This window comes from Dysidea avara, chromosome 4 (assembly GCF_963678975.1).
Source record: "Dysidea avara chromosome 4, odDysAvar1.4, whole genome shotgun sequence".
Taxonomy (NCBI): domain Eukaryota; kingdom Metazoa; phylum Porifera; class Demospongiae; order Dictyoceratida; family Dysideidae; genus Dysidea; species Dysidea avara.
The window spans coordinates 22,503,607-22,527,550 of NC_089275.1; the positions used below are offsets into that span (position 1 = coordinate 22,503,607).

Here is a 23,944-nt window from a genome sequence, read left to right on the forward strand (position 1 = left end):
TATATTATACCAAGTCCATTATGAAGGTACTGGGCTACATACATAGGCCTGAGTTTATGCTTTATATTTATTATGTCCTAATTTTAGAATTGCAGGTCTGCTATGCTAGTTTGAAGTTAAAACAGCTTATTAAAGCTAGTAGAACTGTACACAAATTCCATGATTTCATTCTGTACCTGACAATAATTGTGCTATTCAATCATGAATAAATGTTTCATCAGTTGATAAGTCATGATCAAGCTACACTAGTAGGAGTTTGTGTGTGATCAGTATCCTAAATTTACTGATCTCACACAAACTCCTACTAGTGAGTTAATAGCAGCATCAACTGAAACTATGTGAGTTAGTAGGTGAGGAAGAATACCTTTAATATCACAAAACAAAATGTGTATAAATTGCCAGCAGTAAAGTTGATCCAACAAGAAAAATTAACAACTTTTTGTATAGCAAGAAAGTCAGTGTGGTCCTATACAATAATGAAGATCATCTCCATGCAAATTGCAGCTCTGGTGGTATTTCTATCATCTGTCAATGCTAATGAATTTTGCAGGAGTTATGTTGACCAGTACACTAGATTCAGATCAGAATGTAGTGTGGGGAGTTTTGTACTCAACAGCTGCTGTGACCTACAACCGTTCCAAGCTCCATCTGGTATGTACAGGATAAGAAAGACACAATTTGATACTGCTGATGTCTACTGTGACATGAACACTACTGATGGAGGATGGATGGTCATACAAAGAAATAGAATCAACAGCACCACTGATTTCAGCAGGAACTACACAGAATATGAACAAGGATTTGGAAATCTATCGGGAGACTTCTGGTATGGGCTTGAAGCATTGCACTGTTTCACTCAAAGGGGTGTATGGGAGATGAGGATAGACTATCAGCTTGCTACTGGAGTTACATCATTTCTTCATTACAACACATTCAGTGTCAACATTGCTGCTACAAGATATCTACTCGCTGCTGTTGGATTTACCGGGATAGGAACCAACTTCCTTAGTACTAGTCATGGTCGAAGGTTTAGCACAGCAGACAATGACAATGATGCATCAACCGAGAACTGTGCAAGGATTGGGAGTAGTGGATGGTGGTACAATAATTGTGGTATAGTTAACCTTAACTCTCAACCACCACGTGTCCAACAAGCTGCATCATTTGTGGAGATGAAAATCCGTCCCAGGAATTGTGCGTGAGACTTTTCAGGAGGCATGACAGAACTTACAGCTAGTACATTATAGGGAATGCTTACTATGTCATTATACATATATAAATCTTTATTACATGCATTATTTATGGATGAGAATGATATGATTTGACTGGTATATTGGGATAAATTCATGTAGTTCAACACTACAGGTTACAGTGTAGGGCACAAGGATACCAAAAATAGCCCTAGCCCCTAGGTCTGGAACATCCCTTCTCAAATTTGAATCATAGAAAATTAAGCCTATATGCTACAGTACATTTAGTTTCATAATTAACAAAAAAAAGCAAGATCGCCCATTTCTTTTGATGCAACTTAAACATGTGTAGCTCTAGCAAGTCAAATTCTCTATAATAGAGCAGTCACTACAGTATAGAACTTATTTATTATTGGGGGTACAGGTAAGGAGGCAAAGCCTGTAAAAACCTGATCTAAACAATCAAACTACTACAAAAATAACTATACAATATCATACTGCATGGTAGTAATCATAATAACATCTATCTAGGTGTGTCTTAAACAAATTGGTTGAATGAACATTAACTGAGTCATATGGGAGTCCATTCCAATCATTTATAATTCTTACTGAATAAAAGTGACGGCGTGGCAAACAGGTAGCGTGTGGTTTGTAGATCTTTAAATCATGATCTCTTGTTATAGAAGATAGTGTGTTGATCGAAAGGTAAATAAAGATGAGCTATCCATGTCCAGCATGTTATGAAATAGTCTGTATGTGTAAATTAAGTCCCCTCTACGACGTCGATATCTCAGTGAGAGATGGTAAGTTTAATCTGTCAACATATTGCAAGTCTTTAATTTCGCTCACTAACTTGGTAGCTCTTCTTTGAATTTTTTCAACTGACTGCTGATCAAGTATGAACTGTGTGGACCCCATATAATATTTCCATCTTCTAATATGGGACGAACAAAAGATTTGTACAGCGTATAGTTTCGTAAAAATCTATAGCTATATATATAGTTAGGGTCCGCAAACCAAAAAATCGACATCTTCAAATCGACTTACAAACTATAGTCATGTGTAGGGGTAGCATAGGTCTAATCAAGAAAACACTAGAGTGCATGGCAGCAAATTTCGTCCATCTCTTCTAGTGAAAATAACGCGAAATACCTTGAATTCGTTCGATTTTTCGCTGTCGTAGGTTAAGTTAAGTATACGTATAGGTAGTAATAAGTATATATAGTTAGGTAATAAGTAGTAGTATACTATGTTGTATAGTTTTCAGTATGTACGCGTCTTTTATGATTACTGAATCCTTATAATTTCAATACAAACTCTGTCTCAAACTTTGAGAGGTTGTTCACTCTTACTATAGAGTACAGGTAGTTAAATATAATTAATTAATATTTGGTAGTGGCGTCGCGCGCATCGCCGATCGGCGAAAAAAATACATTTCGTAATCTGGAGCACAGCAGACTTGCAGGAAATACTGCAACATTTACTGCAGTGATCACCTCCAAGTCAAGTACCTGTGTGCAGAATATGGTGGATTGAAGTTTGTTGACCATCTGGCTGAGACCATGCAGCCTCGCCCGATTTAGCGAAAATTTCCTCCACGATCCAACAAATACTGCAGTTTCGTGCAAATTAACACCTTTAGGTGTGCTGAAGTATGGAAATGATTGCTCAGAGCTAGCATAAACTAACAGCAATGGCTTGATTACTGATGGAAAATTTTACAGTTAGCCGATAATGCAATTTATTTCCGGTGCAAAACTAAAACTCCTGTAATGAAAGTTCTACGGAATTCAGCATAATGTTACTGACTTGATATGATTATAAATCACTGTGAGCACATGCAGTAGGATGATCATTTCTGTAGCAAGGATGGAGTCCAGAGGTCTTGAGTGCATGGCCAGATCTATATAGCTATAGCTATTAGGCATGAGACTATTATGCTCCAAAAATTGAGCATTATGCTTTTGAGCAGTGCTAAAAAAATCACCTATTATGCTTTGGAGAATTACCCATTATTCCCAAAATTATGCCACCATAATTGGCTAATAATACCAGTTTATTGCTGTATCAGACCATTTTCATTGATGTTTAGGCCACTCCAAATAAATTCTCTGTTTCCCGTCCTGGACTCAAGCATATTTACATGCGGGAGGGCGGTCCATTTCCATTATTTCATTATAAGATTGGCAGCTTTTCAAGCCATTATTTGCCTGGCACAACCATAAAAGCTGCATAAAAGGATGTATTGTAATTGTATTGTAATTGTAATATTTAAACAGGGATTCCACTCAGTGAAAAACACTGATTTTCAGTGGAGCCCTGCGAAACAAGCATACATACATACATACACAAATACATATATACATACATACATACATACATACATACATAAACATACAACACAAAAGGGTATACAAAGAACAGTACACAAAACTACACAGATACAATCAACTAAATTTATCATGATATAACCGTACAAATTTAGATAAGTTGGTTGCTTCAGTAACAGTTGATGGTAAACTGTTCCATATCATAGCTCCCCTGTAATAAAAACTTCTTTTCCCATAATTGTTGTTTACTCTAGGAACAAAGAGTCTATTAAGCATTATCCTTCCTTTTTAAGTTGCAAAAATAACACAAGCGTGAAGTGTGGGCCAACTTGATAGCACTGCTGACACCGCTTCGAGATAGCTTTTACTGAGCCTGTAAGTATGCAAGAATAACCGGAAAATAATGGAAAAATACGGAATAATGGAAGTTTTAGAGCTGACAGTAACCAGATGCGCGGGCGGTGGACGGGAAACAGAGAATTTATTTGGAGTGGCCTTAAGCTTCAAATAGTCTTGAATTCTTTAGCTGGTTGCTGTATTAGAGTATTCATGTCAACGTGACTGCTTTATTACAGTAAATAATATTCAGTGACTGTTCTATTAGACTTTCTGACTGCTCTATTAGAGTATATCTCGATCTTTTCTAACGGAATGTGCAGTCTGTAGATTTTCCTACTGCACAGTAAAAACAAAGTAGTGAACGTCACTACTAATTAGTAGTGAAACCTCTGCCACAATACTCACTATTTTTGTGTAGTGACGTTCACTACTTTTTTGTAGTGAACGTCACTACAAAAAAGTAGTGAACGTCACTACCAACTGTAGTGAACGTCACTACTAACTGTAGTGAACGTCACTACTTGCAGTGCCATTAGTAGTGAACTTCACTACTGTTTTACAGTGAACGTCACTGCTTATTTGCGGTGATTTCACTACATCGCATTTGCATCCAGTTTATGCATTCATGCACCATAGAATTCCATTAAAAATAATACTGCATACAAGTAAAAATACATGTATACAAAATGTCAGTTTTTTTTTGTATAGGTGCATACATGTTAGTCCAGAAATTTCTTGTGAGAAGATTCTGTAGCAGCAAAGATGCATCAGATACTGTGCAGTGTATATTGCAAGTTTTCTCATTGAACTGCAAGATATAACAATATAATACAAACTATGGTAGCTAAATAAAACTTACCAGGATAGCTACAATAGAGCAGATGTACATGATTTATGCTGTGATAAAATAATTGTTGATATGTAATATGAGATAAACATATATGCACTTACCAACTATTGCACAACTGTGCGTAAGGGATGGGTGCATGGTATAACCATCTGATATGTTAGATCAGTTCCTATTAGTAACCACAGTATAGTGGTAGCAAATTGTTTCATTTGCTAGTCTTACAGTATTCGCTATATCAAAATACAAAGATCGTAAACAATCTCCAATGTAATAAGCTAAAGCATTTACCTGTTTAAAACTGCTACCAATGGAAAGTCATTATTACCTAAACTGCCAAACAACATTTTAACTGCAGAATGGTTGTTTAAAGCTACAAACCTTAAACACTTGCAGACACACAGCAGTACCCCACAGGTATACACCACTGCAATGAATATCAATCGACTACTGCATGGAGAGAGAACCATCATTATTATAAATGAGAAAACATAATAAGTAGAGATAACTTACAGTATGTGCGACCTAGCTCAGTCTCGTGCAACCACAATCAGATCGTAGTAAAAGATCTGTGTGGGCACGGCAAGGTAAATACAAGAACAAAACTGACAAACATGCATACATACAGAAAACAAAAAAAGTGATTAGCTAGTAGTGGTAAAAATGTGAAGCTCAGATATGTCAGAAAGCTAAAATACGTCAGTGTACACAACTGATCCAGTTTGTAAGCAACCGCCAGTCACACCATAAGTGTCAGTACTCCATCACTCAATTCAGTTACTATGTGCTATACCTTATGGTATATTAAAATGAAAGCCCCAAACTTCATCACCTCTCGGCTCTGGTACTACAGTGCCGGCGCCGGGAAATTGGCGGGCAGCCAACTTTGCTGGCTGGGGTAGTCTACGTGTGCAAAAGTGTAAAACAAATAATTACAATTTAAGACTTACTTTTCTGAATTGTTAACCACTTGCTAAATCATGCAACAGCTACTAGGTACGCCGAGAGGTACGCAGTGCTAAGCTGCCTAGCCTACTCAGTTGACTCGGGAGACCACTCTGCGGCCACCTGACCGCACGTCACAGTTACGAAACAGTCTCTAGTGAATAGAAAACAGAAGTAAAAGAACAATTATTAGTCTTCCACTTACACGACTTCTACAGCACGTAACTAAGTGAGCAACGATGTTACCAAGTAGATGACGTCATCAATTATATGTGGCATTATTTAGAGTTTCCTTGACATGATGCTACTCGAGGTGCTACCTCTGGTGCTACTGCTTAGTGCTATGCACTCTGTATCTGAAGATCTATAGTGTTTATCGTCTGTAATCAACCGTTCCTGATTAGTCTGTTTAAAATCGTAAGTAAACAAGCTGTAACTGTAAACACATAATTGAATTAATCGGCGTTAGCCAGCCCATAGATAGTATATTCTACGTACAATATACTGTCTATGGCCAGCCTTTCATAATTACGAAGGTTTTAAGATGTTATTACCAGGGCTAATAGCACTTTAAACTGACAAATTACCGGTGCTTTGACTGATTACCAGGGCTCTAACCCTGGTCATCGCCATCCCTGGTATGGCTATAGACCCTTCGCAGGTGAGCTGCTGCCATAGCAGCATCCGCCATCTTGGAGTACAACCAGTTTTGCAAACCTGATAGCATTGCTTTTCATAAGAGTAAAACAATACCTAGGGCTGCTTCTCCTGCATTCCACAGCAAAGGTTGACCATGTAGGTGAAACGTACACTCTCCCCTATGCTATCAGGGTTGCAAATCAGGTTGTACTTCAAAATGGTAAATGTTGCTATGGCAGCAGCTCACCTGCAAAAGGGTCTATATGCTACTGACATTATTATTGATGGCCCGTGGTCAATAGTCTCTCACTATTATTATTATTATATATATATATATATACTTACATGGCCAGACTACTGACCTGGAAAATGAATTTATGGCATTCTTTTCTTTTCTGAACCCAATGACACGTTGCGACTGTGCCAAAGTTTGTGGATGTGCAGGCATTAATTAGGATACTAGCTGCCAGTCCACTGTGCGACCTGCAACTGTGGTCAATGTCAGCCAGACCTCAATTAATATTTATGGAAAGGTTTGTCCTCACTATTGACTGATTTCATGTACTATTTATTCATGTGCTATTTTGGACATTTTGGGACCCAGAATTTTTATCCATTTTTTGCAGGTTTTCCTCTTTCAGAGGTAAAAAATGTATTAACCATAACTGTTGAGACCAAAATTTTTGTTCTTCCCTTGTTATCTAAGAGTTCTTTAAAGGGTCAGAAATACTACTGAGATCATTTTGTGATAACCTTTTATGGAGCTCACTCCGAAGACATCCTAAAGAGCTCACTGGTCCTGTAATGCCATTCCCAGAATATGAAGCCTCGACTTTGCAAGTGCTAGAAGATTTTCATTTCTGGTCGAGTTATTTTAATTCAGTTACTGTATGTGCCGGTGCCCATCCTGGTCCGGTTACTCTAGCATTCAAATCAGTAGCATGTTACAGAAAACAGGCTGTGCCAATCAGATTATGTTGTTGGTAATCACAATTTTTTTTTTAAGTTACCATGCATTGATACTATAGAATTATCAAGAGTTAATAATAGCTCTTGGAATTATGTAATATGTTTTGTGAAGATGTAATGGCTGCTTGTAGTCAACAATAGGGTGTTCTTTAAAAGAACAAAAGATGGAGGTAGAGGGCCATGTAGTTGGAGCTGATGTACTCGTGATGCCTAATCAATATAAAAACTATTTTTTTGGTTGTGCTTTTTGGTTGAGTTTGTTTAACCTATAACTATGCTTACTTCGTATGGTTGTTAAACATGCCATTCTTGCTGCCATTGTGATCTCATTGTTTAATTATCTTCCATAGTTGCAACTCTGTAATGTTATAGTGAGAGTGACCAGACCCTTCCTCTTTTTGTGAAGGAGTGGGTGCTGTCAGGGTAGTACTCTTTCTAGTAGGGTATGGGTGGAATCCTTACATTTTTACATTGTGCGGCCTCCAGAAATAAATTCAGAAGTCGTTCTGTTTAAACAATTACTATATTCTCCATATGCTGCTGATGGGACCAATGCAAAAGGGGAACCAAACATCTATTCATCGCTTGACTACGGAGACCAGCCATTGTTCTTGTAGTATTGGTATGCTCTATTAGAGTATCTTGCACCTTCATTGTTTACTGTGAGACTGTCAACCATAGTCATATCACTAGGGTGCTTTTCAAGAGAGAATTTATAGAGAGCCATTTGGAGCATTTTGGCATCTTGGAATGGAACCAAGGCAATGGCGGATTTAGCATGGGGAATTTCCAGAATGAGGTTCCATGGAACCCTTTGAACTCCCTGGATCTGCCCCTGTGTTTATATTTGACCAGCCGTATTTCCAGTCTGTATTGTATCACTTCCAGTAAATGCAAGTGCTGAGCAAATATTTAACATTTCAATACTGCAAGAAACAGGATGATGCTAAACCTGTTATATGCTATCGGCTTTTTTATTCAATTCAATTCCATGATCGCTTCTGTATGATAGCGATAACCATTCACAAATTGAATCATACATATAATATGTGATTGCCTGCTGCCGTGAATACTCTCACCACCAGCCCTACATGAAACACTGCCAAATGATAGTGTCACTGAGACATTACCAGCTTTCTCAGAAGCTTTAAGGGTAAACTCGGAGGTACCAAGAGTTACTTAATACTGTAGCTAATGGAACTCTAGTAATCAGATATAGCAGAGTCAATTATCCACAGTTATAATAGTGAGCGAAAACCAGCTGTTTTTATATGGTGGTTCTATTTTGCAGTAAAAAAGTATTGAGTATAAAAATATGCATGCTACGTAAAAAATTATGCATGTTTTAGTTTTTATGTACTGAAACAAAGCACGAATCAATAAAACCTATATAAACCATCAGATTTGCCTTTTCATGGGGAGTAAGACAATCTTTATTTCATGTATATACATCAGAAGCCATATGAGTTATGGGTGATGCGGTAAAAATTAAGTTTACCATGGTCACTTCATTGTTGGAATGGTCTTCTTCTTTGTCCACTCCTTTGTTACTATAGATAACGGAGAAGCAATAAAATAGAATCCAAGGAATGGGCGAAAATAACCGGTCTTTGCTCAGCCAATCACATACGCAGTCACAAAATATTTGTAATTATTTCATTATATCTTTTCAGTTTTAAGTATTGTTTTCTATTGCAGATCTGTAATGGCCACTGCATGATGAAAGATAAAAAAGAAGTTGTAACTTGGAAAGAAGCTGGCAAAGGATGTGTCTTCAGGGTGGCTACGTTGCATTTAAAAACAAAACTAGATACTCAGTATTATATTATCTTAGATGTTAAGGTACTATAATTTTAGACTATATGTGGTTTATTTACGTAGTATATACTATGGAGCATAAAATACTGTATATTCCTTAGAATACGTTAGTATGAAGTTTACATGAGTACTGTACATTATTACTAATATGAATACACTATGAAAGTACATGTAAATGAATACGCTATGAGAGTGCATATAAGTATGCTATGAGTACATACACACAATATGAGCATTGCCATGAGTACACAGTACTGCATGTTTGTTTATAGAGTTTAGTATCATTCTTCATTGGAGTAGCCTAGTCTCCCCAGAAAAGCAGCCAAACGAGTCTTTCTACCTGGCTTATTGCAGCCAAGGAAAATGGATTCAAGGGCTGCGTAGAAGTTGCTGCAGCCCTCTGTGTAGTGCATATAAAATATGTAAAATGCACCCAATAGATGGATGGCAGCCAGCTCTGGTGGCACCACATAAAGAATTGATCTCTCAACCACAAGAGCAGGTTGTAGTTTGTTCTCCTCATCCCTCTTTACAACAATACATGGTTGTGCCATGGGCAACTGTTTTACCACATCTTCTGTGCTTCCATCCTTTCAAATGCAACAAAAAATGTCAATAAGTTGGTCTAGCGTACTTATGCACATACAAAATACTGAGGGAATGCATTCCAATGTATTTGTTGTAAGACATGTGCTCTAAGTATTAATTAAAATTCCAAAATTATGATTGCATGAAATCTTGATTGTATGTCATCACATGCAGTATTATTGCTTGTGTATATAATTTGACTTACATCAACTAGTATGCCACCGATCAAATAATTTGCCATGGTCATATAAAAGAAAAAAATTAACAACCTTGTTTTATTACATTTCTATATTAAAAGCAGCTTTGAAGGCTTAACTGCTTGTAAAGGACCAGCTATTTGTTCAGCTGTGGGTTGCAACTCATAGGTCCTTATTAGCACTCTGGATCAACAATAAGCCTAACTAAATTCTGGAAAACCAAAGACAACCATTTAGTTTTGTTGTACAACATTTCAAGTCTATAGATATTCTAGTATGTCTATATAATGCACCCCATCCCAATATACAATTAGTCCGCTATAGGTTTAGTCCCATTTTTCCTATCCACACACAAAAGAAAAGTACAGTGACCTGGCTATATGAGACTGTATTGCTAAGGCATACTGTACATAGTAAAGGAAAGGCAAAACTGATTAATACTGTTTCACAAACTCACTAGACATGTACGTACATGTTTTTACAGAAATACCAAAATTACAACTGATGGAGTAAGATATCACAAAGATATGGCTGTTATACTTGAATTTGACAATAACTTACCGTCCTTTGGGAAGATAATGGAGATCATCGTAACATGTGAAGAAGTATTATTTGTTACATCAGCTTTGCATACAGTCATGTATCATCATCATTTTCATGGCTATGAAGTCCTTGGTACATCTGAAATAACAGTTCGGCGACAACAAACACTCAGCACTTATCATTCGTTGGCAGTATCAAAGCCCTATGGAATGCAACGCAAAACAATGATCTGTTTGAAATATCATGTATTTGACAACTAGTTGTGAACACACATATTCAAAATATTACACGTATATACAACAACTATGACAACAACAGTAGAACACATTATAGTAAAGTTTACTCTCAGAAAAAGTCATTACTCTGAGGGCTACAACTATAGTATGTTCACGTTGAGCTAAATCCTGAAAAACGCCTAAAAATTAAAAGTGGATTTTTTCTCAACAGAGTTAACATTTCAGCCAACTAGATGATTTTTGGTAACAGCAAAGGTGTCAACAACAGACACGTACGATTTGGTTCCATTACAAGTTTGGGAAAGGGCTGTATTGGACACTGTACTTATATGGCTTCCCCATAGGAAATGTATTGTGAAAATTTTGATTGACTGTAAATATTATGTCTAACATTTGAACAACAAGATTTTGAAATATTTTTAGCGGGTCAAGCAGTACTACAAATGAGCCAAATTTCAAGATCGTGTGTAATTACATCCATGAGTTATTAAATGTTTTTGAGGGTTCAGCTCAACGTGAACATACTATAGTAGTTGTAATTTGTAAACAGGGGTCCACTCAGTAACTATTATTACACATTATACACTTGTTCACTATAAGCTTTAAACTAAGTGCAACCTTCTGACACCTATAACTACAAGTGACACCAGTGAACCACACTTTCTCTGGTATAGTTCAGCCATAAAAACTTCTTTGTTATAGAAGGACACTCCCCATACACTATATCAGTGTTGTCAGGCCCAAATGTAATCAATCATGTGCTGGATACAATGCACATTAGAAGTAATGCATTACAATTTCCGGATGTAATGTCCATTATAAATTACATTACTCATTGCTTTGTCATGCAGCACATACATAATTACTGCAGAAAGTAATATAACGTAATGCATTACCCCCAACCGGGCTCTGTTAAATGGATTTTGTTGTCTAGAAGGAGTTGAAAAGCAATGGGCTGTTATAAGTTTCAGCTGATAAACAGTAGGAGCTAATACTGAAAAACATCCACAGGTATTTATTTTGCTGATCAGATGATGTCTCTCCAAGGATGGGCTTTCAGGTACATGTACAAGTTCGCTCTTCGATCAGCTGCTGGCACCGCACGTACCACAATCCATTTAGCCCGAGAAAAAAATGATCAGTCATACCATGCAACAGTTTATGAGTTGACTTTATATTGTCTCGAATCAATGTGTTAACTATAAAGCTTAGAAATGGCAACGATACAGTTTTGACAATGATAATAATATAAATAAACACTTAAACAGTGGGCAGAGAGGCAAACTCTGCCCAGTCCTGGGACGATACAGTTACATTTACCGTGCTATGTAAGTTACTGAGCAAACTGCACACGTAACTCACGCTTGCCAGTTTAGTGATGGTAATAAACTTCTCGGTTCATACGAGTCTACGTCTAGAGATTCACTGATCTGTTGATACATGGATCCTGTACGAGTATTCTAATACTTTCGTACAACTTTACTATTCTAATAGTTCAGGGCGCAATTGCTGACTTTGGGACATATGTGGAGCCCAGACACGATGCTGGACGGATGATGGGAAACTACATGGGGTGGCCTTATACAGAATCATCATGAAACTTAAGTGTGAGTGTTAGGTGTGTTCCTTCATAGATAATTAATGGTTACTCGGTATGTGACTGGCCATGCATGGGTTTATGAAAAGGGGTCTTCCACACACATCCAATTCTATGAACTCAGAAGTCCATAACTCACTGCTCAAGGAATGTATTAACTTGAAAATTTGTCCATCCACTAAACTATGTTAGTGCTCACTACTGTCCAATTTTGTAATCAATAGCCTTTTCAGTCTAAAGTTATGACAGACCTCTCAACCTGGAAGCAGATCTGGTTGTGAGAAAGCCAGCCACCCATCCCCATGCAGCTGTGAATCCTACCATCTTTGTGCTGGGGCTCATGCACATAGCTACATTTGTTTTAACAAAAAAATGTTTTAAAAGGCACAACTAGCTAGCTATGTGAGTGCAGTACTGCTGTTTACCGCAGCTTATAATATCTCTGTACTATAGTGTAGCCTACTGTATGAGAAGAACCTACTATTTTGCTCCATCGTTGAATCACGTGATATCAGTCTTTCAACTCAGCTGATGTACTGGTTCACCAGTGATTCATTGTTGAAATCACCACCCATTTCTTGAGTAATCAGTATCCAGCTGTGGATTTAGTGTTCAGCACAGATTTTCCACACAAGTACACCTCACAACAACCGAAATTAAGCAATAAACATTTGTAATAACACAACTGGTAGGATTTCACCTAATTCTTCAGTGTGCTGAGTCTCAAAGGATTTCACCTTTAAATAGGGCTCAGTTCATTGAGTTTGGCAGCAAAGTGACTTGATCGTGACATATTCAAAAGTATGGGAAACCGCCAAAATTTTCAGCTCAAAATACAGAGGCGCCCCACTATTCTAATTAACTGATCACGTGATACCTTTTGGGGCTTAAATCAAGGAGATTTAGTGTGCCTTAGAAAATTTTATTGGAAATTGTGAGATCAACAAGTGGTCGTGATATGAAGGCTGGAATCGTACGTCTCATGACCAAATTGTGATAGTTAAGAGGTCTGGTTATGAGTCATTAAATTTGGTAAAATAGATGTGTGTAGAAGACCCCTTTTCGCAAATCTGGTCACATATATGTTGTTTGCGGGCACTTGTTCTATAGTCTAAAGCTGGACAGAAAATACTCCACACACATGCACCTCCACCCAACATAGTTTCACATGCCCAGACTATCTATCTGTGTCAGCTACATATTCTCAACCAGGGAAATATCAACCCACCTTCACAAGTGAACTATTTTACACAGCCTGTTTGCCCCCACCTCACCCCGTATCAGTGGTAGTCGGGGATTACACTGATAGGTGCATAACTCAAGGCAATACAGTATTTGTATTATAAATTAAAGCATAACAGTTAGACTCTGAAACATTGCATAATGCAAAGGTTCTGGGTTACCATTTGCATGGCTTGCCTTTCAAGTCAAAATCAGGACTTGCAATTAGAGAAGCTTTACATTCTTATTGCCTGGCCAAGGTGGGGATTTGCATCACTGAAGATTATAGTTCCCCACCTACCGGGTAAGTACTGACAATGTAAACCCCGACCATGTCTCGACCTGCAAACCCTAGAAATACTCAGGCTAGAAGGGGATTTGTATGGTCGTGTGACATAATGAGCTAATTTGAGTGGATTCTAGAAAGCACACATCTTTACTGTCTAAGTGAATTTCCTTAGCGAGTAATTTTTTCATCCCTAATAAATACAGAACAAGGCACATTTCACAAAATGTCTATGTTTCCAGATACATGTACATGATATATTGTTTTTCATTTACAGGCTCGTTCTGCCCGCTGCTGGATGAAAGATGAAAAGAAAAGCAGAAGCTGGTCAAAGATGTGTTTTTGTTACGTATGTACATTATACGTATACATATATTCCATTGTTAAACTTAACAGTACGTATAGTTGATGTTATATAATATTTTACATTTACCATTTTGATTACATGAATGTGAAAGTTTAGTGGTTTCATAAATGCAGGTATTTATAGCATTTACATACTAAAATTTATGAGTACAGTTTGACATCAGATTTGCCTAGTTTCCCCATGTCCAGAAAAGTAGTCAAAACTTTTTTACTTGGTTTACTACAGCCTAGTAGAATGTCTGCAAAGACTTCATTGACGTTCCTGCAGAAGTGCATATTGAACCTAATCAATGAATGAAAGTCCTTTGTGAAGTAAATCCCAGCTCCTTAGCATTGACAGCAGCATCCCATACCATATCCCCTGCAAATTTCTAAAGGTTGTCGTGATCTTTCATGTGCAAACTCTTAGTATCTTCTTATAAGCATCCTTTTCACATCAATAAATGGCTTCGGGTGGGAATCTTAATCTTCAAATTAGAAATTTATCAAATGTACTGTATAGTCCCTACCAATAGAAAATCTGAGGCTACAATACATGACTGCTGTTTTCCAGTGTTATCACATACACACACATGTGCACACACACCCACACTCACATATGTACAATCGGATATTTTGTTTGGTTTTGCTACATTTAGCCTATACTACTGTGAATACACAGCAAGTTTACATAGTTGTGGTGAAATATGCAGATGATACTTCTAGTGGACACTTTGTGACCATACTGTTATAAAGAGGTTGTCATTTTTCAGAGGTAACATTTTATTTAAAGAAGTCTATCAACCTGCAATTTTGGTTTATAGTCTGTTATGATACCTCAGAAACTGTCCTTTATATACCAATGTTAAATGTTACTGACAGTAACAGTGTTCTTGACAGTAACAGTGTTCTTGACATGCTGTTATATTGATGTATAGTAAAATTTTTAATGTAGTGAAGGTCACTACTTTTTGTAGTGACCGTCACTACATTATGATTTCACTACAATGTAGTGAATTAAAATGTAGTGAACGTCACTACTTTTTGTAGTGAACGTCACTACATTATGATTTCACTACAATGTAGTGAATTAAAATGTAGTGAACGTCACTACTTTTTGTAGTGAACGTCACTACATTATGATTTCACTACAATGTAGTGAATTAAAATGTAGTGAACGTCACTACGTTTTGTAGTGAACGTCACTACATTATGATTTCACTACAACGTAGTGAATTAAAATGTAGTGAACGTCACTACATTGGTAGTGACCTTCACTACTTTGATAATTCACTACGTTGTAGTGAATCTAAAAGTAGTGAACGTCACTACATAAAGTAGTGACGTTCACTACTTTGTTTTTACTGTGTGTTAAAGCTTTATAATCACCTCAAAATGCTAGCATAATTCCTGATTCCCACACATACCCATTATGCTTGAAATTATGCCGGCATAATCGCCGCATCCCTATAATTCACAGTAAAAACAAACTAGTGAACGTCACTACTAAATGTAGTGAACGTCACTACTAATGTCTGCCACAATACTCACTATTTTTGTGTAGTGACGTTCACTACTAATTTTGTAGTGAACGTCACTACATTGACCACCAAGTAGTGACGTTCACTTCAAAAAGTAGTGACGTTCACTACAAAAAGTAGTGAGCGTCACTACTTAAAAATAGTGAGTATTGTGGCAGAGCAATTCACTACTAAATTTTTACAGTATAATAGCTATGCAGGCCATGCAGCATAGTTATAATCATGCACACCTTTTTGATAGTTAAATTAGAGCTTATAATTATCTGATCATCTATTTTTATGTGATACTCAGATGCAGTAGCATGCAAGGTCAAATGGTATGCTCCCCAGACAAGTTTTTACATGCCTTGAAATCACATCTGCATGGAAAACTATCATACAAAGCCGTGATATTTCCTGGTAGCTAATTTTGTACCAAAGTACCAATTGCAACTTATTCAGTCTCAATAATGTCTATCCTGTACAAGACATTAAAAACATAGTGTTACTTCCATGACGACACATGCAAAATCTCTAAAAATGAAGTTTATTATTTTGTGATTTGGAAGAAATTTTGATTTTAATTGTTATAATGAGATGTCAATTGGATGATTTACTGGAACTTAAAAATCGACATAGTTATAATGGATTAGATCAACCTTAATTTTAATAAGAGCAGTAGTCACATGTCACTGAATTTAGAGTAACTATCACAATGACTTTGTCATACTAATATAGATCTGTTCACAGAATTCAAATAGTTGAAAATTTGTCCTGCACTGGGTCCTAATTTTGAACTTTTTGAAGTATAATTTTAGTAGCTTGGAACATTACATGGAATGTATAAGAATGGCCCACACAGATAGGATATACAAATATGTACATACATTAAATTGTTGTCTTGAAGCTTGCTTTTAGGCGTATATCTCAACTTTTGATTTTATTTTACATATCCTTACAGCTAGTAGTCAGCAGAGCCACTCTTCCCTATACCATCAACTATGGAGTTGGAGCAAACCCTTGGTTTCTGCTTTTGATAGTTACTATAATTATTGCTAATACTGCCCCCATGCATAAGTAGGATCAGTATTATACATACCAAATAGTACATTACATATCAAGCCTAAATTTAAGAATGTTTACACAAATAAAGATGTTATACGATTAAGTAAAAAGAAAAGGTCACTTTGGAATGAGTATTGTAGTACTCTCAGCACTTTGGATTACAATAGATTTGCTAAAGTACGTAATGATCTTCGTAGTTTGACTCGAAGGCTGAAGTCTGATTATGAAGAAAACCTTGTTTCAAACATCAAAACAAATCCAAAAGTATTTTGGAAATATGTCAATTCTAAAATGAAGACTAGATTACCTGTGGATACTTTAAGGACTATAGTGATAATGGAGAAGCTGTTTCAAATCTAGATAAAGCTAATGTTCTTAATGAGTATTTTGCAAGTGTTTTTACCCAGGATGATTTAAGAAATATGCCTTCTTTACCTGATGTATTTAATGATGTACCAATGGCTGATATTCAGATCTCTGATAACAATATTTATGACAAGCTATGTCACTTAGATGCTAATAAATCACCCGGTCCAGATGGTTGGCATCCCCGTTTTTTCAAAGAAGCAGCTCTTGAATTGTCAAAACCTTTAGCGGTATTGTTTCAGAAATCCTTGGACACAGGTATAGTTCCTAATGATTGGAAACTAGCAGACGTGGCTCCAGTGTTTAAGAAGGGTGACCGTAAACTCCCATCTAATTACAGACCGATTAGTTTGACTCCACTGATTTGCAAGGTATTGGAATCAGTGATCAGAGATAAAATGTTTGACTATCTATTTAGGAATAATCTATTAGCTAATGAACAGCATGGTTTTATGCCAAGACGCTCCTGTGTTACACAACTTTTAACTGCACTACATTACTAGACTGAATCTCTTGAGAAAGGCGTCCCTGTTGATGTACTGTATTTGGACTTCAGTAAGGCCTTTGACTCTGTCCCACATGAAAGATTACTTTTAAAACTTGAAGCTTATGGCATACAGGGCAAAGTTCTGCAGTGGATTAGATCTTTTCTCTCTCAAAGGAAACAGACTGTTGTGATTAATGGTGTTAAATCAGCTACAAGTAATGTGATCAGTGGTGTGCCTCAAGGATCTGTGATTGGCCCTCTTTTGTTTTCAATTTATGTTAATGATCTTCCCAGTGTAGTATCATCCCAAGTGTTGTTGTTTGCTGATGATGTTAAGTTGTTTTGCCCAATTGTAAACCAGCAGAGTAACTTTCAATTGGAACAAGATCTCTTATTACTAAAAGAGTGGTCAATGAAGTGGTTGCTGAATTTCAACATTGTTAAGACATTTGTTATGCATCTGGGTAACTCTAACCCATGTCATATATACTATATGGATGGACAACCCCTACAGGTAGTATCAGAACATCAAGACTTAGGAATAATAGTAGATTCTAGCTTAAAGTTCCATAGCCAAGCAACCTCTACTATAAACAAAGCCAATCGTGTATTGGGATTCATCAAAAAATCATTTAACACTCTAAATAGAAAGACCCTTCCAATACTCTACAAGGCTCTGGTAAGACCTCACCTTGAATATGCTAATGTTGTATGGGGACCCAATTATATTGGAGATTGTGACAGGATGGAGAGAGTGCAAAGAAGAGCCACTAAATGTGTTCAGGATCTGTCCAGTTTGGAGTACGATGAACGTCTGGTTACCCTCAAGCTTCCTACATTGTCATATCGAAGGCATCGTGCTGACATGATTATGGTATACAATATCATAATCTTACAAGGGAATGTTAATCTTCAACCTGAATTATTTTTCCACCTGAATTTGTTAAGTGCCACAAGGGGACATGACTTCAAACTTTTTAAACCTCATGCCCAAAAGAATGTTCGAAGTAAATTCTTTTCAGTAAGAACCATCAATTCATGGAATAATTTACCCAATTATGTAGTGTCGTCTAATTCTACTGACAACTTTAAAATTTTGATTGATAACTTTTATTCTTAATGTAATTGTTTATTGTAATGAGCAGGACTCACAGGCATAATGCCTTTTTCTCTGTATTTAATAAGAATAATAATAATAATAATAAATATCAAAATGAAAATGCAGATGTTATGTCTAGACTATACCTTTTAGCCTTGTTGAGTATGAGGAGGAAGATTTTCAGAAAAAGGCACAATGATTTTACTACAGCATGCAATATGCCAACATTAAAATTAATTATATAGGTCAATTTACACCAACGCCACGTAGCTGTAATAGGTATAACTTGCATGAAGGAAACTATCCAATTGAGCAGTCAGATATTCCTATAGAACATGCAGTCAGAAATTGATTTTTATACATAATGTCACTGAAATTAATTAACAATCACAAACATGTTTATTTAACTGCACTCAAAGTACATATAGTTGTCAAGTATATTTCACAATATTTTTGTAAAATTATATTAGGTACGAGAACCTTGGTTTTGTGCAATAAATCGCGTTTCGCATGCCGTAATTGATTAAAGTATTCGTAATCTAGCCTTCGCTGGAAGTTTGTACTTGTACTGAGTAATCATTTCCATAATTCAACACACTTAAAGGTACTTATGTGCACGAGACTGCAGTATTTGTTGGATCGTGGAGGAATTTTGCTAAATCAGGCGAGGCTGGTCTCAGCCAGATGGTCAACAAACTTCAATCCACACCATATTCTGCACACAGGTACTTGACTTGGAGGTGATCCCTGCAGTAAATGTTGCAGTATTTCCTGCAAGTCTGCTGTGCTCCAGATCACGAAACGTCTTTTTTTTTTCGCCGATCGGCGATGCGCGCGACGCCACTACCAAATATTAATTAATTATATTAAACTACCTGTGCTCCAAAGTAAGAGTGGACAACCTCTCAAAGCTTGAGAGAGAGTTTTGGCCCAAAAGAATAACATTGTATGTATATTACGACAGCGAAAAATCGATCGAATTCAAGGTATTTCTGGTTAAATTTGCTGCCACTCTAGTGTTTTCTTGATTAGACCTACCCCTACACATAACTATAGTTTGTAAGTCGATTTGAAGATATCGATTTTTTGGTTTGCGGATCCTACTATAGTTCATAACCCTGCTTGTTGTGCCATGTTTTCTCATGGTAATTCCAGCCTTTAGCCAGATTCCGTCTTCCAGCCTCAATGAATAGCTAGCTAGCTCCTAGCTGCAGTGGCGTAGGAAGCACGGATGTTGGAGCACCCCCACAAATTTGTCTGCGCGCCGCTAAGTAATTAATAGATCACATGATCAGGCTAATAGGATTCTGACGTCACGATGACGATTCCGATGTTGCAGCTCTAGCTGTTTAACACTAGCGCGATTATTTGTGATTCAGAAGAAGTATAGAAAACGATGGATTCACAATCCAACACGATGTCACGTGTCGATCTCCATGTGCAGAGATAAATAGGATTGGAGTACAAGATTCCAATCATAGTTAACATAATTATTCCAGTTATAAAGGTTACGGAAGCGACGAAGGTGAGAACACCGTTAGTAGCAGTAATAATGTGGATAATATTGAACAAGAAGGTGTGTACTTGTGTGTCAGTAGACTACCCAAGTACGTGTGTTGGGTATACCCTTCTTACCTGTTTATTGATGGTAGCTGTTACTGAGTTACAACAGAGAGATGTTAATTAAGTAGTCTGGGGGTGCATGCTAACTGAACAACTTGTTGCTTCAGAGCAGATTTGATGATTTAATTGTTAAAGCATTTACATTTAACATTAGGAAATAAATCAATAAATATAACTGGTATGTCCCTATATAAATGACGATTTTTATATAATTCGGCCAAGGCCATTCTTCCATTCTAGAGAATACATACACACTATAATAATACATAGTGAGACATTTATACCAGTACAATTGCATGTAAATTATTGTAATACAATGTTATAGGGCTTTAATCCAAATTTTTAATTTAGGTAGCTACTGTACTATGTGCATGTATGTAATCATTGTTTTGTCCATAAATATGTAATTTACAATGATTTGAGCCATACAATTCTGAAAATGTCGTCAGCGTCTGGAGGCTGTGCCCCCAGACCCCCTGCGGGTGAGTCCGCCTCCCATCTCAGCACCCCTGCCCGAAATATCTTCCTATGCCTCTGAGCTGTATCAGAAAGTCATAATACTGTAGTTGCTTCAGTTTTATTGATATAATTTAAAAATTGTTAAATAGCTGCTGATATTTTTTAGTGATGAGCCGTATTGAGAATTCTAAGAACCAATACAGTATTAATGAAATAATTGAAGTCATTCAATAATTTTTGCAATTGGCATTTGTGATTATGTTCATCTAAATGGACAGTTTGGACATTAAACTGAAGCAAGGAGGTATGTAAAACTAGAATATCAATATTCAGTGGAAAATTGTAGTATTTAGAAATTACAAATCAGATAAAATGCTTTGGGATGGCTCACATGTAATGTTTATGCCAATGGTATCCTGCAATTATTCTTGGTATTTGCAATATATTGCGGTATTTCAATTATCACAATACCAAAAATACCATTCGGTGTGTATTAATACCTTATAATCATATCGAAATATTGATTTATTGCCCAGCTCTATTTTATGAGTAGCAATGTGTTTCTTATATTTTTAAAGGTGAACCGATACCAATACCAGTATCAGTATCGATGCTGATACCAGTGGTATTGGTATTGGTACTCGGTAGCTATTGCAAAGGTACAGATATGACCAGTAGACACTCACCACTTTTATTAAACCATCTCTAGCTAAGTTTCCAGTAGTAAATAACTTACAAACTAGAGAAAATAAAGCTTTTGTTACTCTTTTCCAAGTATTGCTACCACTGCTTGAAGGTTCTTAGTTTACTAATTTGTTAAGATGCCTTACTGTAGTTATACTGATAGTAAAGTGTTAGTAAACTTAAGTATATGGAACATAATTATTTTACTAAGTTTTAAACTCTCAGTAAAACATCAGTGAATGCGGGTTTACTGAAAAACTACTAAAATAACAAACAATTAACTGTTCCATATACTGGGGATATACCACTGTAAGATACTTCAAGCAGTGCATGTACATTGCTCTGTGTGTATTCTAATAGAGCACATGAATCCTTTGTAGTTAAATGACAGTGCAGTTGTTCCTAGGGACCCGCCGATTATGCTCATAATTTTACCTATTATTAGGGATGCGGCGATTATGCCAGCATAATTTCGGGCATAATAGGTATGTGTGGGAATCAGGAATTATGCTAGCATTTTTAGGTGATTATAAAGCTTTAACAGTAGGAAAATCTGCAGATTGCATAATTCCGTTAAAAAAGATCGAGATACTCTAATAGAGCAGTCAGAAACTCTAATAGAACAGTCACCGAATATTATTTACTCTAATAAAGCAGTCACATTGATATGAAATACTCTAATACAGCGACCAGCTAAAAATTCAAGACTATTTGAAGCTTAAACATCAATGAAAATGGGCTGATACAGGAATAAACTGTCATTATTAGCCAATTATGGTGGCATAATTTTGGGAATAATGGGCAATTCTCAAAAGCATAATAGGTGATTTTTTGAGCACTGCTCAAAAGCATAATGCTCAATTTTTGGAGCATAATAGCCTCATGCCTACCTATTATGCTATGCTGCACTGCTCAAAAATTCACCTATTATGCTTAAATTAATGCTCAATATTTACCTATTATGCTCGATTATGCTCAATGTTCATGCCTTAGTTCATATGCTTTGCTACTAGTTTAACACTATATAGAAAGAAAAAAATGAGTGGCTGGAACACAAATAGTAAATTCTTGCTGTATGCCTGCATGTAAGAGACAAGATCGATATACTCTAATAGAACAGTCAGTTTGATGATTGTTCTATTAGAGTTACTGACTGCTCTATTAGAGTATATCGATCTTATTTTGCAATTGTCATTTTTCCAGCAAGAATTTACACTATCGTACAAATATTTAACCTATTATGCATGCTCAATGCTTTTAGGTACCTATTATGCTCAAAATTATGCCAGCATAATCGGCGGGTCCCTAGTTGTTCCTCAAAGAAATAAGTTTATGACTATTTGGCTTGCTTCTTTATGAAAAGGTTTGGTTGCAAGGTTGTGGCAACTGGCAAACATTGTAGAATTATTGGATGCCTACGCAATTAATTACCTTATCAATAAGCTTTATACAAGAAAACTGACTACAAGCAATTATGCATCTATCAATGTCAAGCCCCACCCCCCAGGAGTCCCCATACACCAACAGGGGATTTGACATCAAAGCCTTGCTAACCCTGGAGCTGCTTTTGACAACGGAAGTTTGTTGTGCCAAGAATTATTCTATAGGTAGCTGTATAGACGGGTTGCCTTTTTAAGGCGTGGTCGTTTTACCGTAAATTTTCCACATACTTTCCGAGTTCGCTAAGTCAAAAATGTATTACGGCTATTGGAGAAAATGAACGTTTCGGTTAACTTTAGCAAGCAGGAGTTAGCCAGCCTTCAGAACAGAAAGTATGTTATAGAGAAAGGTTCGAGCTATAACATATCCAGCGTGTAAGGTGAAGGCTGAACGAGAAGATGATTTTCTCTCAATCTCGGGTTTTTGGAAAGCGATAAAACTCACTGAAAACATTCTTTGTAAGACTTTGCTACTACTTAGAATGATAGACTGGATGATTTTAACTTACCTTGTACCTTTGAAGAACCAAAAACGTTTGCCTAACTATTTAAAAAAATGGGTTTTTTGTTGACTTCTTGACCAACATTGTAATCATGCGTAAAACGGAAAGTCGCGTTTGTTCGCGTTACACAAGGGACACGCCCTAAATAGGCAACCCGTCTATAGCTAAATCTGAAACTGATGGTTCTACAAAATTGAAAAATAATTTGTTTGAAACCACTATAAACTTGATGCCACTAACTACAGTCACATGAGGACACCCCTGTCGTTACATCATCCCTCCAATCAGAGCTGAGACTTTTGCCAACTCTTTCCTACCCTCCACTACCAAACTGTGGAACGAGCTACCTGAGCCACTAGTGATGATAGACAACTTAAACTAGTTTTAAGGATCAACTAACACAGCATGTACAGGTTTTGTTATAACTAGCACTTAATTGTGATTGTATCTGTGTGTTTATATTCCCTGTGAGGATCTAAACAATAATAATAAATCAAATCCCCTATAGAAACCTCTCTGTGAGGTGGGGACATAGTGGGGTTTTGACAAGCTTCTTTGCCACCAGTACTGGGGAATTTGACACTAGAGTTTGTCAAATTCCCTGTATTC

The 23,944-nt window shown here is 36.7% G+C and overlaps 1 protein-coding gene and 4 long non-coding RNA genes across 7 annotated transcripts; 3 read left to right on the forward strand and 2 right to left on the reverse strand.

The window, feature by feature from the left end:
• Positions 1-476: 476 nt before the first annotated feature.
• LOC136253675 (fibrinogen-like protein A) lies at positions 477-1,202 on the forward strand. The gene has a single exon (XM_066046335.1). It carries the CDS (start codon positions 477-479, stop codon positions 1,200-1,202), a length of 726 nt encoding a protein of 241 aa, XP_065902407.1.
• Positions 1,203-4,471: 3,269 nt separating this feature from the next.
• Positions 4,472-6,079, reverse strand: LOC136254366 (uncharacterized). 3 transcript variants are annotated; one of them, XR_010700448.1, is made up of 9 exons: positions 5,857-6,079; positions 5,657-5,805; positions 5,500-5,609; positions 5,220-5,275; positions 5,088-5,156; positions 4,998-5,034; positions 4,811-4,939; positions 4,719-4,756; positions 4,472-4,667 (listed from the first exon to the last, which is right to left on the reverse strand). It is a non-coding gene; the product is annotated as an uncharacterized lncRNA (long non-coding RNA). The 3 variants fall into 3 exon arrangements; XR_010700447.1 differs by having other exon boundaries at positions 4,998-5,039; positions 5,857-6,078; XR_010700449.1 differs by lacking the exon at positions 5,500-5,609 and having other exon boundaries at positions 4,998-5,039.
• On the forward strand, positions 5,903-9,257 carry LOC136254364 (uncharacterized). Its single transcript, XR_010700445.1, has 2 exons — positions 5,903-6,068; positions 8,958-9,257. It is a non-coding gene; the product is annotated as an uncharacterized lncRNA (long non-coding RNA).
• LOC136254368 (uncharacterized) lies at positions 9,149-12,138 on the reverse strand. Its single transcript, XR_010700450.1, has 3 exons — positions 12,004-12,138; positions 10,424-10,607; positions 9,149-9,667 (listed from the first exon to the last, which is right to left on the reverse strand). It is a non-coding gene; the product is annotated as an uncharacterized lncRNA (long non-coding RNA).
• LOC136254365 (uncharacterized) lies at positions 11,783-14,082 on the forward strand. The gene is made up of 2 exons (XR_010700446.1): positions 11,783-12,248; positions 14,023-14,082. It is a non-coding gene; the product is annotated as an uncharacterized lncRNA (long non-coding RNA).
• The last annotated feature ends 9,862 nt before the right edge of the window (positions 14,083-23,944 follow it).